Raw genomic sequence first — 15,530 nt, forward strand, 5'->3', positions numbered from 1 at the left:
TTATACTGTCTCAAATATGTGTTAATAAATGATAAAAAACTTGAAGCTCTAAATATTTACTGGTCGTAGAAAAAAATCCTAAAATATCCCTAAAAACAGGCCGTCACATAGGAAGACCCCCTTAAAGATTTGTAGCATGGAAATACTTAGAGACATCTGGCACAATGATTGAAAAGTCCATGATTTGATTTTGTACTGATCATCATTGAAAAAATTTTAATGAGTTAGAAAAGCAATACTAATCCATATTATTTTAATATATACATTATAATACCTTTATGAATCATCATAATTTGTTAAAACAACACAGTAATGAAATGATTCATCTAAGATCCACACTAATATATTTAATTCCGAATAAGTTCCTATTTTCATTGTATGACGGCGTAGCTCGTAGCATCAAAGATAGGAATAATAAAATCAGTAGGTTGGTCTCCAATCTCAATTGATTGTATAAACTTGTAAAACAAAAGTATGGTTATAATATATTATCTTGAAATTGAATGAAAAATAGGGTAATCAACCCCTTTGATTATTTAATATATATAAAATGGCAGAGAAAGGAAACCAGAAATTGACAATAACAGGAGAAAATCGTAAGCTGACACAAATTGAGCAAGATTTCATGAAATTTATTGAAAAGGAAAATATAGCTAGAGTCGAAAAATTGAAAAAATTACGTAGATCTAATTTAATTACAGGAGGATTATTAGCGGGAAGTGTTTTTGGTATTTATTTTTATACAATCCTCTCAGTGAAACAAGAAAAGTTTTTAGACGATTTCAATGAGCCAGCGAAAATTTCAGATTGATTGTTTTAGTATTTCTTATTCCAGTTAATTATTAATCCACAATGATAGCACAACAATTAGCTTGCAAGTTACGTTTACCTCCTTTACCCACGATAAGAGACCTTGTGAAACTTTATAAACTCAGAGCTCTGAAACAGATGTCTCAAAATTTTCTTATGGATGAAAGATTAACAGATAAAATCGTGAGGGCTGCTGGAAATATTGAAGGGCATTATGTTTGTGAAGTTGGACCTGGTCCCGGAGGTATTACAAGATCCATAATACGCAAAGGTCCTCAGCACCTTGTAGTTGTTGAGAAAGATAAGCGTTTTATGCCTACCTTACAACTTTTAGCCGAGGCATGTCACAATTCAAGCCGAATGGATATTGTAATAGATGATATCTTAAAATATCAATTAGCAGAAGCTTTTCCAGGTGTACCATCTTGTGATTGGATGTCTCATTCACCACCGATTAACATAATAGGTAATTTGCCTTTCAGCATATCCACAATTCTTTTAATCCAATGGCTGGAAGCTATATCTAGACGTGAAAGTATTTGGCAAAATGGTAGGGCTACAATGACTCTGACTTTTCAAAAAGAAGTAGCAGAGAGAATTGTCGCTCCTATCATGTCCAATCAACGTTGCAGATTATCTGTAATTTGCCAAATATACTGTGATGTCAAACACAATTTACTATACCAGGATCCACTTTTGTGCCTAAACCTCAAGTAGATGTTGGTGTTGTTCATATCACACCTTGGAAAACACCGAAAACTGATGTACCCTTTAAAGTTGTAGAAAAAGTATTGCGTAACATATTTAATATGAGACAAAAATACTTTGTCAGAGGCTTAGAGACATTGTTTCCAGAAGAAAAGCGAGAGACACTAACACAACAAGTTTTACTACTGGCTGATATGGATCCTACGATAAGACCATTTCAAATTAGTAATGAGGAATTTGTTCGCATAATCAATGTTTATAATGCCCTTGCTCTTGATCATCCAGATATTTTGAGTTTCGACCATAGGGCATGTAAAAAGCTTAATTCAGATGTTCAAGTGTAGTATATAGCCATTCTCCAAATATATTCAATTTCATTATGTTAGTTTGTATAGAAATACTTATTGTTATATATTAAATAAAACATTAAAATATTTTTTGTTATATTTCTATACTTAATAATATTAGCAATTCCATTGATTGTATTTGCATTGCATAAATAATTATATGTCATCAACAATTTTTTAAATCGCCCAGTATATAATATTCATGAATATGATGCATCAAGATGCATCTTGGTTTACTAATTTCATATTTAATATATTAATGTCCTGTGGTATGTCTTTAATGAATGGGATATTATGTTTAACATATTTGTTTATTATAATTTAGTTTAATATATGATGAATAAATTTCCAAACTCATACATGAATTCATGGTATTTCGAAATATTATTTATTATTTTTGATAATTTTTTGTAATTGAAATAATTTTTTTTAATTACCGCCGTTATAAATATATATAATAATAAGTTGATATCATTCAATACAAGCAGAAAGTCTTATAGCATATTCAGAAGCAGTTCACCATAAAAATGTTCTATTTTAAAAATAATCATTCATTATACATTAATTATAATAATAATTAACTTCCCATAGGGTAGGTTATAGTAATCGAAAAAAATCGAAAATAATTTTTTATATCTTTACGTTTCAGAGTTTTCTGAACATTTTGGCATACCTTAGAAAAAATGGATGTATATGTGTGTGTGTGTGCGCGTATACAAATTACAATACAAATTTTCGTCGACGATTTCGGAAACACCGATTTGAATAATTGAATAACATTTATATTATATATTTGAATAATAAAAACATTCGATTCGTATTGATATGGAGACTTGCTGATTAGTTTTTGGCGAAGGCCGGTCTAGCCGTTCCTAAGATGCGGGGCAAAAAGTGCCAAAAACGGTAACTCAGTTTTTAAGAGAACGGAGGGTCCGATTTTAATAATTCAAAAAACATTTTAATTGTATTGATAAGATGAAAAATTTATTAAATTTTTGGGAAGGCAGGTCCAGCGGTTATGGACTCTCAATAAAAATAAGTTAAAAAAATGTCATTTGGCGGTCAAAAATGTTTATTGGACATATGTACATCAAATAAATTATCAGATATTTTATAGAGATTTTAATAATGTGTACACCAAGATTTTTAATTACGGTACGGGAAGTTCCAGCAATTTGCGTTAAGGCACGATGCCATGCACCCCACTAGTTTATCTAATCGCGCAAAAGTTAATAAATAAAAATGATATTTATATTCGTTAAAGTATAACGAAAGCTCAATAATCATCACAGTTGATTTATTTTCTGTCGGCATTTTCTTATACATTTGTTATTGTCGAGCTGCGTGCGTCTTTTCGCTTGCATTGGTTATGTATAAAAGATGGTGAACTTACGAGAGCAATCTGACATGCCCAAAACACCTATTGTTTCGAATTTTTTAGATTAATTAATTAATCAGTGATATGCAGATAAAGTACGTGCTGTGATATTTTATTATTTATTGTTTAATAAGTTTTTTTAAGGGTGGAGTATTTCTCTATCGTAATTTGCGCAATGCTCTCATCAATATTTAATCGCTTGATTATATATGCATTTCAATATTATTTTTAGATGGTGAAATGTTTTAGTAATTAGTCGAGTTAATAATGAAGATCAACGCTACGAAAATGACTACTCCTATAGAGGAAAAGATCGATTTGGAACAGAAACTTAAGGCAGTATTAATCAAGTTTATAATGTTCTAGAGCATTTTTGTTTATTTTTAATTTGAATTTAGGTTCGTTCTGGGATGGTCACTGTGAGTGATGGTAAAAGTGAACCACAGCCTGCTAGAATTCAGTTGTCCATGGAGGTACTCACATTGCAAAAAGAAGAGCTATTATTTATCAATCAGTCTGCTGGCCCTACACATACTCGAGTAAGTTCTTGTATATAACTAATTTTAATTAATAATTATTTAATAAAATTTGATTTACATTGTTGCTTATTGCATTATCATAATACCATAATTAGGAGCGAATGGTGCAAATTACAAGGCAGAAAGTTGGCGGATTAGGTCTGAGTATTAAAGGAGGTGCGGAACATAAGCTTCCAATACTAATATCTAGAATATATAAAGATCAAGCTGCGGATATAACAGGACAATTATTTGTGGGTGATGCAATTATTAAAGTAAATGGAGAGTATATTACTGCCTGTATCCACGATGATGCAGTAAATATTTTGAGGAATGCTGGAGATTTAGTTGTGCTGACAGTTAAACATTATAGGGCAGCAACGCCTTTTCTACAAAAGCAGTGTGAGTTTGCCATTATTTTAATTTGGTTGTGAACATATTGACTATATATTTTGTAATGTGATTTAAATGAAATAGCATGTTTTTATTATTAATAATTAGTTTTATATTAAAATTTACTTGACTATAAGTACTAATGTATCTGTTATTCAGTGTCCAAAGAAGGCCCTGAGCTTGATAATGCAGAAACTTGTGCAGAGCTACAGGCTGATGAAGGGTGGAAATCAGCTTCTGAAAGCCGACCTACTTCTATGACTTCAGAGCCAGAAAAAAGATGGATTGATGTCATTACTGGTAAATTAAATATTGAAGTATTACTTTCCTTGTATTGAAGCATAACAGATATATGATGTTATTGCCACAAAATTTTATTTATTGCAATGTGACTTACGAATTGTATTAATGCATATCCTATTTATTTATTTTAGTTCCTTTAATGATGGCATATGTGACTAGATATATGTTTGGTACTGATAAATTGAGACCAAATGCTTTCGAAGTTCGTGGATTAAATGGAGCTACTACTGGTGTCATATACTGTGATGATCTAGCAATCCTCTCACAATGGTTAAAATATATTACTGATAATATAGTGGGGTTAACACATTTACAAGTAAGTTGGAATTTAATAAAAATTTAACCATTATAATTAGGTTGTATACCTTTTACTTATTTTTTTGTAGATGAAATTGTACAATCGCAACTTTGTAGTAGGAGAGAGAATTGAATATATGGGTTGGGTTAATGAAGGAATTATGAACAACAATCAGCCATGGCAGAGTTATAAGCCAAGATTTCTTACATTAAAAGGAACTGATGTTATGTTATTTGATTCACCTCCAGTTAGTAAATTTGTTTGTTTTCTTATCAAAATATTTTATGCTGTTTGCATAGTTATTACACTAATATTATTTTATGTATTTAACTTAATTTCAAAATTGCTTTAATATCAACCCTATTTATTAATAGACACATTAGCTAAAATGATTTGTTACTTGTTCATTATTATTCTTAGTTTTATATTTTAATAATTTATTTCTTAAACTTTAGCTGAATGTTGCTGGATTGTCAAAGTGCCCCTTGGTATTTAAAGTCTACCAAACAATGTTTCGTATTGTCAAAGATTCTGAAAATGTTGACTCCCGTCAGCATTGTTTTCTCTTACGCAGTTCTGGCTTAGAACCTAGGTATTTGAGTGTGGAAACCAGGCAAGAACTTCTTAGGATAGAAAGTGCTTGGCATGCAGCGATTGTCACAAGCGTAATTAAATTAGGGGTAATGTATCTCCACACGTACATAGTATTTTATTAAATAGAAACTATGTATATTTGTGTAATATATAAATTGTTTATGATAGAAAAAAACGTTTGGTGTATCACATTGTGGTCGGCCATGTGGCTTGACTTTGGACTGGAATCATGGATTTTCATTGGGTGATTCTGATGGTGTCACATTATGGCAGTATAAATTTTCACAATTAAGGGGTTCTAGTGATGATGGAAAAACAAGGCTAAAACTTCACTTCCAAGACAGTGATACTCGTACCATTGAGACAAAGGTTTAATTTTTATTATTCTTTTTACATGTTGCAAGCTCTTACTATTTAAACATTAGCATGATAAATTTATTTATTTATTTCAAAGTTAAATTTGATAATGGGTATATTATATATATATATATATATATATATATATATATATATATATTAAGTATTTTATATATATATTATTATATTATAATAAGTATGTTGATTCGGAAAGTAACACCAAGTAAAAACAACTAAAGCAATTAGGAAATCAGCTCTGGAAAGTTTATTTATAATTGATTTAAAAAAAAAATGTGAAGACATTGGACTTATAGATAGGTATTTATAGACAAAAACAAATTAACACTACACTACACTAATTTGCAGAAAATGTAACATCAAGCTATCAATAGTTCAAACATTTAAAAATGAATGTGATTTTCAGTTTTGTGTTCATAGATTTGTGTACATAGTTGTTTGTATTCACAAAGATTTTTTTAAAATGAGTAAAATCGTAAAACATAGGGTTTTGGAAAGTAGTGAAAAAGGGTCTTCATTCAGTATTTAATGCTGTTTGAAAATTTGTCGAGGAATATCTTATATTCATTATTACAAAGCAAATTACTGTCAGTAGATTGTTAATCACTTTATTGCATAATGAAAATGGACTACCTACACTAAATCTCCTTTTAAATAAATTAGTTTCAAAATGTAAGATACTCTGGTTAAGAAAATCAATGCTATGATGAAGATTATTTATGTGTTATGTGAACATTGTTTTGTTCTGATTCTTACTTTTTTAATTATTAACTCACCAAATTACAAATAATCAATATACGTTTAGAACTATTTACTTAATTTACTTAATTTTTTGCAGGAATTGGATTGCTCAATTTTGCAAAGTCTGCTTTATTGCATGCATGCATTCCTTACAGCAAAAGTGGTTTTTGTAGATCCAGAATTTTTAAGTTCAACTCAACAAGCTTAAACAGGATACTGGTAGCTTTCAATTCTTGAAATATTAAATTTAATGTTTCAAATTCAAAAGGTTATTGGGTTAATATGTTCCTCGCTATCTAAAAGGTAATTACTATTAGGTGCTATCAGTTATCTTCTAATTATGTAAGCATTGAACATAAATTATTTCATGGTAGCTACAATTTTTTAAATTAAAATATTTAACAATGTGTTAAGTATATCTTTTTCTTTTTATATAATTATAATGGATTTGATCTTTGCCAAATATATCATGAATATATTATGAGCGAACGACAAATAATTATTCCAAATTTGTTTTACTTTTTTCTAATTATAGTTATATAGTTTATTCAATTTACCACTTTTTATTAGGAATTCTTGTAAAATTATAAAGAAATTTTGGATGATTAGAGGATATTAATTTACATTGTACATATTTTTGAATATATTACCAAAATTAAATTTGATATTTAATATTATCTGTTAATAATAAAAAGTTGAAATATTATGGAATAATTTATTAATATGTTCACTAAAAAACCTTTTATTATAATAAGCATATAATATATATTATACAGTATAATATATATTATACAGTAAGATATCTTACTGTTTTAGTTTTAGCAAAATGGTTAGCTATATGGTTTTATTTAACCATATCTTATGTTATTTTCAACAAGTGGATATATTACCTCGCTTATTATAATATAAATCAGTTTATTAGTGAAGGAAATTATTATAATATTATAATATTTTATTAGTGCTTTTGATGCACATTTCAAGTTGTTCACAATTGCTATAATGCTAATACCAAAGATGAACTAAATGATTATGTAAAGATCTCAAATATATTATTTAATTTCCTACCAAAGATTTATGTGTACGACTAAAGAGTTTGTGAGTTATGAGATCTCAAATATATTATTTAATTTTGTACCAAAGATTTGTGTATTGATCGTACTGATTCTTACTATTCTAAAGGGTGCTATATATACTTTGAATTAGTAATTTGTTTCTAGAAATAGGTAAATTGTTCCAATACAATATTTTGTATGATACATTAGCTTCGTTGTTATTTGTTCAAAATACTCGTTATTAATTAAACACGATAAAATAATTTATATTGAAAAAATGCGAAATATAGGAAAGTTCACAGGTTTTTAGGTGCATAAGATCATAGAGTTTTTTTTTTAATAGGTTTTGAATTTAAACTTTAGGTGTTAGTGTGCAATTAGTTTTTATAATTAGTTTAGCAATACTTAGAAATAAACAATTTTTTATTTTAATAAGTAATGAAAAATTAGTATTAGACAATAGCAAAATAATAGTCACTTGTATGCCGATTTTCATGTAACTCAAATTATTATTTAAAATTTCAATTGTCGGTATTATTTTTTGTAGGAATCTTTATATAACTGAAATAAGGAAATTTTATGCATCTACTGGAGTTCTTAAATTAAATCTTTAAATTCTGTTAATACAATCGAAGCATTAACTATATTTTGTGTTAGTAAATTTTATTTGTTTTTATATAATATTCATAATGTTTGAGCGTGTTATATGAATTTATCTTAAGTGTTTGAAATTTGATTGCTAGCCGATGATGTAATGCATTCCTGTTTTATATCAGTATTCATTTATAGTTAAAAATGTTAATGATTTAATATTGTGCATATATTATATTTAAGTATATATAAATTAATATAGTGTTTAGATAAAATAATATGTATAAAGCATAATTTATATGTAATTGTGCATTGGCATAGAGCATGTTGATTTATTAGAGCAAATTAATATTTGGTAGTAAATCCAATGATTTTGTGGTGCCCATGCCATTGTTAAGTACTAAATATTCAGACGAAAATATTATTTATTGAATTGAATTGAATTTGATTAATTGAGCCATACAAAATAGGGTCAAATATAAGGATAGTGCAGATCATGAAATAATCAGAATTATTATTTATAATAGACAGGTTAACATTAAGGCAATTGCATTAAGTTTTCAAGTTATATATATATATATATATATATATATATATATATATATATATATTAATTTATTAATATATGAAATAAGCATTATGAGTTCTCATTTGAAGTCAATCACTGATAGGCTTTCTTAGGCAAATCAGTTCCTTTCCTTGCATTATGAATGCGAAGTTGACGTTAATGTTGGTATTGGAACTGTATATAGCATAAATATTGATTAAAAAGTGATTATTTTATACAAAATGTTGCATTTGACTTGTAACCACTTTTTTCAAAAACTCATCATGATTATAAAGCATGGCCTAAGATATCTATTTTCAGATTATTTAAAATAATTTTTTCTTCAAATTTATTTAATTCTCTGATATAATAATCTTTTATATTGCACTTATTTTTTTCTGCTCCATTATATCATATAGAGAGATTAATTTAAATTTGAAGTAAAAATTTAGGAAAATATTACAAGCGTAATTGTATGTAATGTAATCATATTTTATATTAAGTGTTGTAATTTTAATTGCAACATGCGGTTAGTTGCAAATGTTTATTATTGTTGACATTGACAATAGTTTTATACAAACAAATGTCTATCAATGGGCGCTCAGTAAGAAAAACACCAATATTTAATTTTCCATATTTAAAATGGGGTTTTATTTTATAAATTACATTGGATTTTATAACTGGCGCGCGACTTTTATTGAATTCAACCTTTTTTTTCGAAAGTTTTTGGTATTTGTTAGTTACACTATCCTTATTATTTTTTTTCAATATGCCGCAATTAAGTATTAATTTTTACAAACTGTTGTGAACGAATAATTACATATATTATCTTATGCAACTGCAAGGTTTGTGAAAATTGTTTTATTATTTAGATATATGTACATATTTGTTTGCATATATATTATTAGATATATGAAATGCCACTTAATTTATTATGATTTAATACCATATTATTTCATATATTTTGCATTATTTGCATTATATTTTATTGAAAAAAATATTTCAAAAAAATATATATATATTGTTCTCTTGTCAATGTAAATGTGCTGATGCTCAAAATTGTGATTATTGATGGTGAGATCAATTAATGAGAATTTAATCAATTATTTATTGAATATATGTGATGACTTTATATACATAATTACATTAAAAATTATGAAAATATATCATATGATGGATTTCAAAAACTATCTTATAAAATAATGTTCTACATAGTCTGCTGTTAACGATTTTATGACTTTGATGTCTAAATAGCAAATTTACTAAATTCGTGTCAGTATTATTTTTGGTATCATTTTTTTTTTAATCTTACATGTGTGTATCCAACCAATAGAGATAAATTGTGTTGGCCTAGTATGATTGATAGCGCTTTCTTTATTCAATCATGATTTATTCTGTGTAATAAATATGATTGTAATAATCTCACTTCATCAACTCAAATCAAATCAAATCATTGAAATAGAATTTGAACTGTAATCTTGTTAAGATGTTTAATTGCACATAAATCTTTCCTTATTATAGACACATATAGTATCATTATCGTAATCATATCATTGCATCAATTCGCAAAAACATATAGTCAATATTATTATATAAAAATTATTTATTATATAGGTGTAGGTATATTAATGAGAATTAATAAGTAGCTGTTATGTATATATTCAAAGAATTTGAGTCGCATTTGACATACTATACCTAAGTGCTCTACAAAGGTTTCATGTTTTCCTACAAAGAGCAAGCATGTTTTAAAAAAATATAACTTCAAAATTTACAAAGTTTTATTTCATGTTGATACACATGGATTAGTAAAGAAAATGCAAACAGTTATTGTAAAAATCGAAAGTAATTCGACAAAAAACAAACATGCTTGCTGTTTTAAAATCATTGCTTATCTAAACATGTATGAAAAATATGTAGTCTATATTACTGCACATCAAAATTTGATATTTAATACTAATTTTGATCTTACGAATTTTACAATAAAATAGTCTGTCAATAACCATATTTTGAAGTTTTGATTAAAATTCATCGAATGGTAAATTAAAAGCAACAAATAAAAGTACTACATATTTGACACTTTTTGTTAACATCTTATATATATCTTGCATTTCATGTATGAACTTGATCACATTGAATCTATATTAGTGAAATTTATTCACACTTTTTCTACAACTGTTTATCATGATTTAGATTATATTTTTAGACGATTCTTTTGTATACATGCTTTCATTGCATAGCGAAAGATTTCGTAATAAGAAGATTTATTCCTAATTTTTTTAAAAAATATTTTTTCATTTCAATTCTTTTGGAGTAATTAGTTTTAGGTAAAAAATTTTAAACAGAGAATACGTTCTCAGGTTTATATAAGATTAATTATTACTTATTTGAATTTGAATGTTAAGTTAATTTTATTATTACTTTATTATTATTCAAAACATTAAAAGTTTGCTTATTTTAAATTTATATATTGTCAAATTATAGAAAATTACCATGTAAAGGATAACTAGCATTACTAAAGTCTAGTAAAGTTTTGTGAAATTTTTATTTTAAGATAATGTGTAATAAGACCAACAAAGTTTTGTATTAGATTATTTTTTCGTATTAAAAATTCATGCAAAAATAAAATATATACACTTGAAAATTGAACTCGTTGAATGTTTAATGAATCAACAAATTCAATTATTTTCGATTGGATATGCTAATGGAATGTTACAGAATTTGTACTTTTTTATTGAAATTTTTGATTAATGAATGAAACATATTAATTTTAATAATCGTTTTTGAGCGAATAAATGGTCTTTATTAAAAATTTCTATTATAAGGTGTATGCTTGAAAATACATTTCACCAAACATTTGAATAATGCTTTAAAAAATGGCATTTAACACAATTTTTCATCAATAATAAAATTTGAATAATCATCTAAAAAATTTATATATAATTTAAGTAATTTATCTGTATAAAATGACATTTAATAAGAGTATTCTTACGTATTCATTTTATATTATGCTGTATGCTAAATGTGTGCTAAATAGTAGACTCAAATACACAATTGAATTCTGCATTTCTTACGAAAGACTAAAATTACATACAAAACTATAAAAACTTATTTAACACAATTTTATTGAAATCTTTATTGTTTTCTCAGGCGTTATACAGATTAAACAAATATATAACCCTATAATTATAGGGTTAAAATAAATTTAATATATAATGTTGCTTTTGTATTGAAAAATAATAGAATATTAAACCGTGCGATGCTATAAAGTTGTTCATAAAAATAATTATAGCCAATAGCGTTTTAAAAATGATTTTAATCGAAATATGTTATATTTATATTTTGTTTAGTAATATAATTAAATTGCTTTATTGCAATAACAATATAATAATAAAATAAAAAAAATTTGAAAACAGTGGTTTTCTGTATAATATAATTCGTCTTAATTGTTACCGTTTGCTATAATTTGTGCATTCTTCATTAATTTTTTTTGGGTGAGTTAAGGTCAAAATCGAATCAAATTAAGGCCAAGTTTATATTCGGGCCATGACTAGATTTCATTTTAGCGATCTGTTGGAATAGATCGACCACAAACATAATTTTAAAAGATATTCGAAATCAAGAATATGAATTTGTAAATACATATATACACATTGAATTGAATTGAACATACATATTATACAATACATTCAATTCTAATATTGTCTAGGCATATACATATACTCCTATTCATTATTAACTTAATAAACAAATATAAACTTAACTAATAATTCTCAATAAGATCTCTATTGAACACCAAAAATGGTAATAAGTGTAAGCAGCATACAATTACAAATATTGGTATCAAAAATGTTTGGATTAGATATTTTAGTCTCGTTTTGTAATCGTATATTATTTACGATGATTTTATATTATTCATTGTCATGTTTTACATATTCATTACATCAGAAAACAATTTATTATTATATTGTCTAGGTTTATCACTACATTATACTCATGTTTATATTTACTTATTTAGGATTATATTCTTCTTTTCATTACATTATACTCTTCTTTTATTTATGTTTATCTCTGCATAGACCTAAAGTTTAAGGTTTTTTGTTGGCCGCCTTGGTTTAACATTTCACCCTAGACAATATTAGCATATGCATTTCACTCCAGTTTTTCTTAGTAAATTTCGAACAAGTTTACGGAAACTGTTTTGCTGAAGCCGAAAAACATTATAGTTTATTAAGTGAATTACTGATAGTAGTACTGATGTCTTGTGCTACAATGGGTCGAAATAGTAAAACCACACGAAAGTTTGGACCAGTTCACCTGTCATTAAACCGAACTGTTGGCCATTCGAGATACATTGTACCGCCGAAAATCCGATGCATACAGACCAGTGTAAGTTTTGCAGAGTAATATTATAAATCAAATTTTACATTTTATAATGTTATTTGGTATATGATTACAACTTATTAATGTACAAGATGCATAATTATTGATTGCAATGTAAATGAAAAATGATTGATTGATACAATTTTAGAGCATTTGCATCATTTTATTTTAATGGCGGCAAAGACACTTTAGGAAATTTTTGTCAAATAAATTTTTTTTGTTAAATTTGACATATTTTTATAACTTTCCGAAGTAAAAGTTTATTCATGAAAAAATCCGATTCGCTAATTTTATGTTTTCTTGACGTTTCAAGCCGAGACGTTTGGTCTCATTCTGAATCGAATGAGACCAAATTTGGAAAAAGTATGTGTGTGTGTGTGAACAGATTTTTTGCCGGCGTTTTCTCAAAAACGGCTGGACCGATTTCAAAAATTTAAAAGCCAATCGATGTACCTCGATGAGGACTAATGTTTGCCAATTGAGCGACGATCGGCCGAGTCGTTTCTTTATAATTAGCAGAAAAGTAAAAAAAAAAATCGTTCACATTTTAGCCTGCAATACTGAAATCGATTTTGAAAATTCAAAAACCGTTCGAAATATATTGGTTGGGAATCGTGCTGATTAGTTTTTGGTAGAGATCGGCCGGTCCGTTTTCTTGTGATAGTGTTAAAAAACTTTTTTTGGACGATTTTTACAATTATTTTTTTGACTGTAGTTACCATAGTCTTATAGATCATATTAAAATATTACGGCCCTACGACAACTCGTTTAACTTTAAAAATTCGTCAAAGTTTACAAATTGCTGTCATTTGTTTGGCATTTGTCAAAATTAGACTTTTCATAGACGTTTGCTCAAAAACGCCTGAACCGATTTCAGAAATTTAAAAGCCATTTGATGTATCTCGATGAGGATTACCGTTACCCTGTTTTGTGCGACGATCGGCCGAGCCATTTATACTTGTTTATCTATGGGCTGAGCGAAAAAAGGTGTTAAATTTTTCGTCCACATTTAAGCTCTTACTACCGAATCGATTCTAAAAAATCAAAAACTGTTCGAAAGATATTAGTGACTGATTAGTTTTAGGTGAAAATATATCGAACCGTATTCTTGTAATTAACTGTTGAAAAAAAAAATTAAGCAGATGTTTTTTAGAACTTTTTTGGCGATATATATCATGGTCTCATAGAACTCACTGAAATATTACGGCCTTACGACAAGTAGTTTAATTTTAAAAATTCATCAAAGTTTGTGAAAATAGGTAGTTTTTTGAACGTTTGTTAAAATTAAAATTAGACGATTTACATGGTATAACGATATGGTAATTGGTCCTAATGAACATACTAAACCATTAAAGTGAAACTGGTTCAAATATAAAAATAATTGATTTTTGAAAATTTGCTTTTAGAAAATACTCTGAGTTAACGTGTTCGTTCGTTTTCAATGATATGTAATAAATCTACTCGGAATACTTTTTATCACTTATAAATTAATTTATTTTTTATTAAGTCGATTATTTACACATATCGGGAAGTTCATGTAACCTGACTCAAGGCTAAATACCAATACCAACTAGTTTTATTTTGCATTTTGACAAAAATATTTTTGGTTTTGAACTAAATCTTGAATTTAAGATAAGTTTTTTAAATTTACAAATTTTTAAGTAAGCTTTGCAATCGTACTTGATATTGTTTTCAATTTATGCGAAAAACATAAACACCGAAACGTTTATAATTTTCAGAGTACCCTGAGAACGTTCGGCTCACAATACCGGGCTTTCGTGGATATGAGGGTATGTCATATCTTTTATTTACTATTTAGACAAACTACTTAGTTATCAAATTATAAGTATTCAATGCGTACATTACATACCAAACTTTGGATCAACATGAAAATTATATATGCATGTAACTATGTATATATCATAGATAAACAAGTATAATTATAATCATGTTGATCATGTTGATCCAAATCATGTTGATCCAAAGTTTGGTATCCAAAGTATATATATATATATATATATATATATATATATATGTATATATTATTCATAATCGTTTAGTTTTATAGCAATATTTTTGCTTTTCAATAACTACATAAAACTTTTCAATTTTTAATCATATTGTTAAAATTGAACAATTTTGTTTCTGAACTCATCACATTTAGTTTCATCAATATTTAATGGATTATGTGTGCTTATATGAATACAAAAGCTGCTCTGATCGGTATCATTCTAAAGATATCATCATATGGAAAATATATGTAACAAAACAATTTTGAATTTAATATTTGTGCTGTTTTTTATTATTACATTGGCACAGCTAGCGATCCTTTATTTCAAATCCCAATTCCATGCCAATTCCTTTGTATCCAAAAGACCTTCCAACCTTATCCCTAGACCTTAGAACCTATACCAGAAGAAGAATCCGGTGTGTCGGATACCGATACTGCGGAAGAGGTCGCTACCTTAATGGACTCTGAGTCTATCCCTATATTT

The 15,530-nt window shown here is 27.1% G+C and overlaps 1 protein-coding gene and 1 pseudogene across 3 annotated transcripts; both read left to right on the plus strand.

Moving 5' to 3' along the window:
- The first annotated feature begins 821 nt into the window (after positions 1-821).
- LOC113373657 lies at positions 822-1,900 on the plus strand (annotated as a pseudogene).
- Positions 1,901-2,733: 833 nt separating this feature from the next.
- On the plus strand, positions 2,734-6,752 carry LOC113371325 (gamma-1-syntrophin-like). 3 transcript variants are annotated; one of them, XM_026612657.1, is made up of 10 exons: positions 2,734-2,768; positions 3,476-3,579; positions 3,642-3,782; positions 3,878-4,163; positions 4,314-4,454; positions 4,589-4,773; positions 4,844-5,002; positions 5,211-5,435; positions 5,518-5,718; positions 6,563-6,752. In XM_026612657.1, exons 2-10 carry the CDS (start codon positions 3,511-3,513, stop codon positions 6,671-6,673), a joined length of 1,518 nt encoding a protein of 505 aa, XP_026468442.1. In that variant the 5' UTR covers positions 2,734-2,768; positions 3,476-3,510; the 3' UTR covers positions 6,674-6,752. The 3 variants fall into 3 exon arrangements, with proteins under 3 accessions (XP_026468442.1, XP_026467987.1, XP_026469102.1); XM_026612202.1 differs by lacking the exon at positions 2,734-2,768 and adding an exon at positions 3,216-3,338; XM_026613317.1 differs by lacking the exon at positions 2,734-2,768 and adding an exon at positions 3,252-3,406.
- The last annotated feature ends 8,778 nt before the right edge of the window (positions 6,753-15,530 follow it).

The sequence above is a fragment of the Ctenocephalides felis genome, unplaced genomic scaffold (genome assembly GCF_003426905.1).
Source record: "Ctenocephalides felis isolate EL2017-DRISC unplaced genomic scaffold, ASM342690v1 CF-g0.4_SCAFFOLD_00008, whole genome shotgun sequence".
NCBI classification, from domain to species: domain Eukaryota; kingdom Metazoa; phylum Arthropoda; class Insecta; order Siphonaptera; family Pulicidae; genus Ctenocephalides; species Ctenocephalides felis.

Coding starts and splice junctions, on each gene's coding strand:
- LOC113371325 (XM_026612657.1), top strand. CDS start 3,511: ATGAAGATCAACGCTACGAAAATGACTACTCCTATAGAGGAAAAGATC. Junction 4,164..4,313: donor GCCTTTTCTACAAAAGCAGT/GTGAGTTTGCCA, acceptor TCTGTTATTCAG/TGTCCAAAGAAGGCCCTGAG. Junction 4,455..4,588: donor ATGGATTGATGTCATTACTG/GTAAATTAAATA, acceptor TATTTATTTTAG/TTCCTTTAATGATGGCATAT.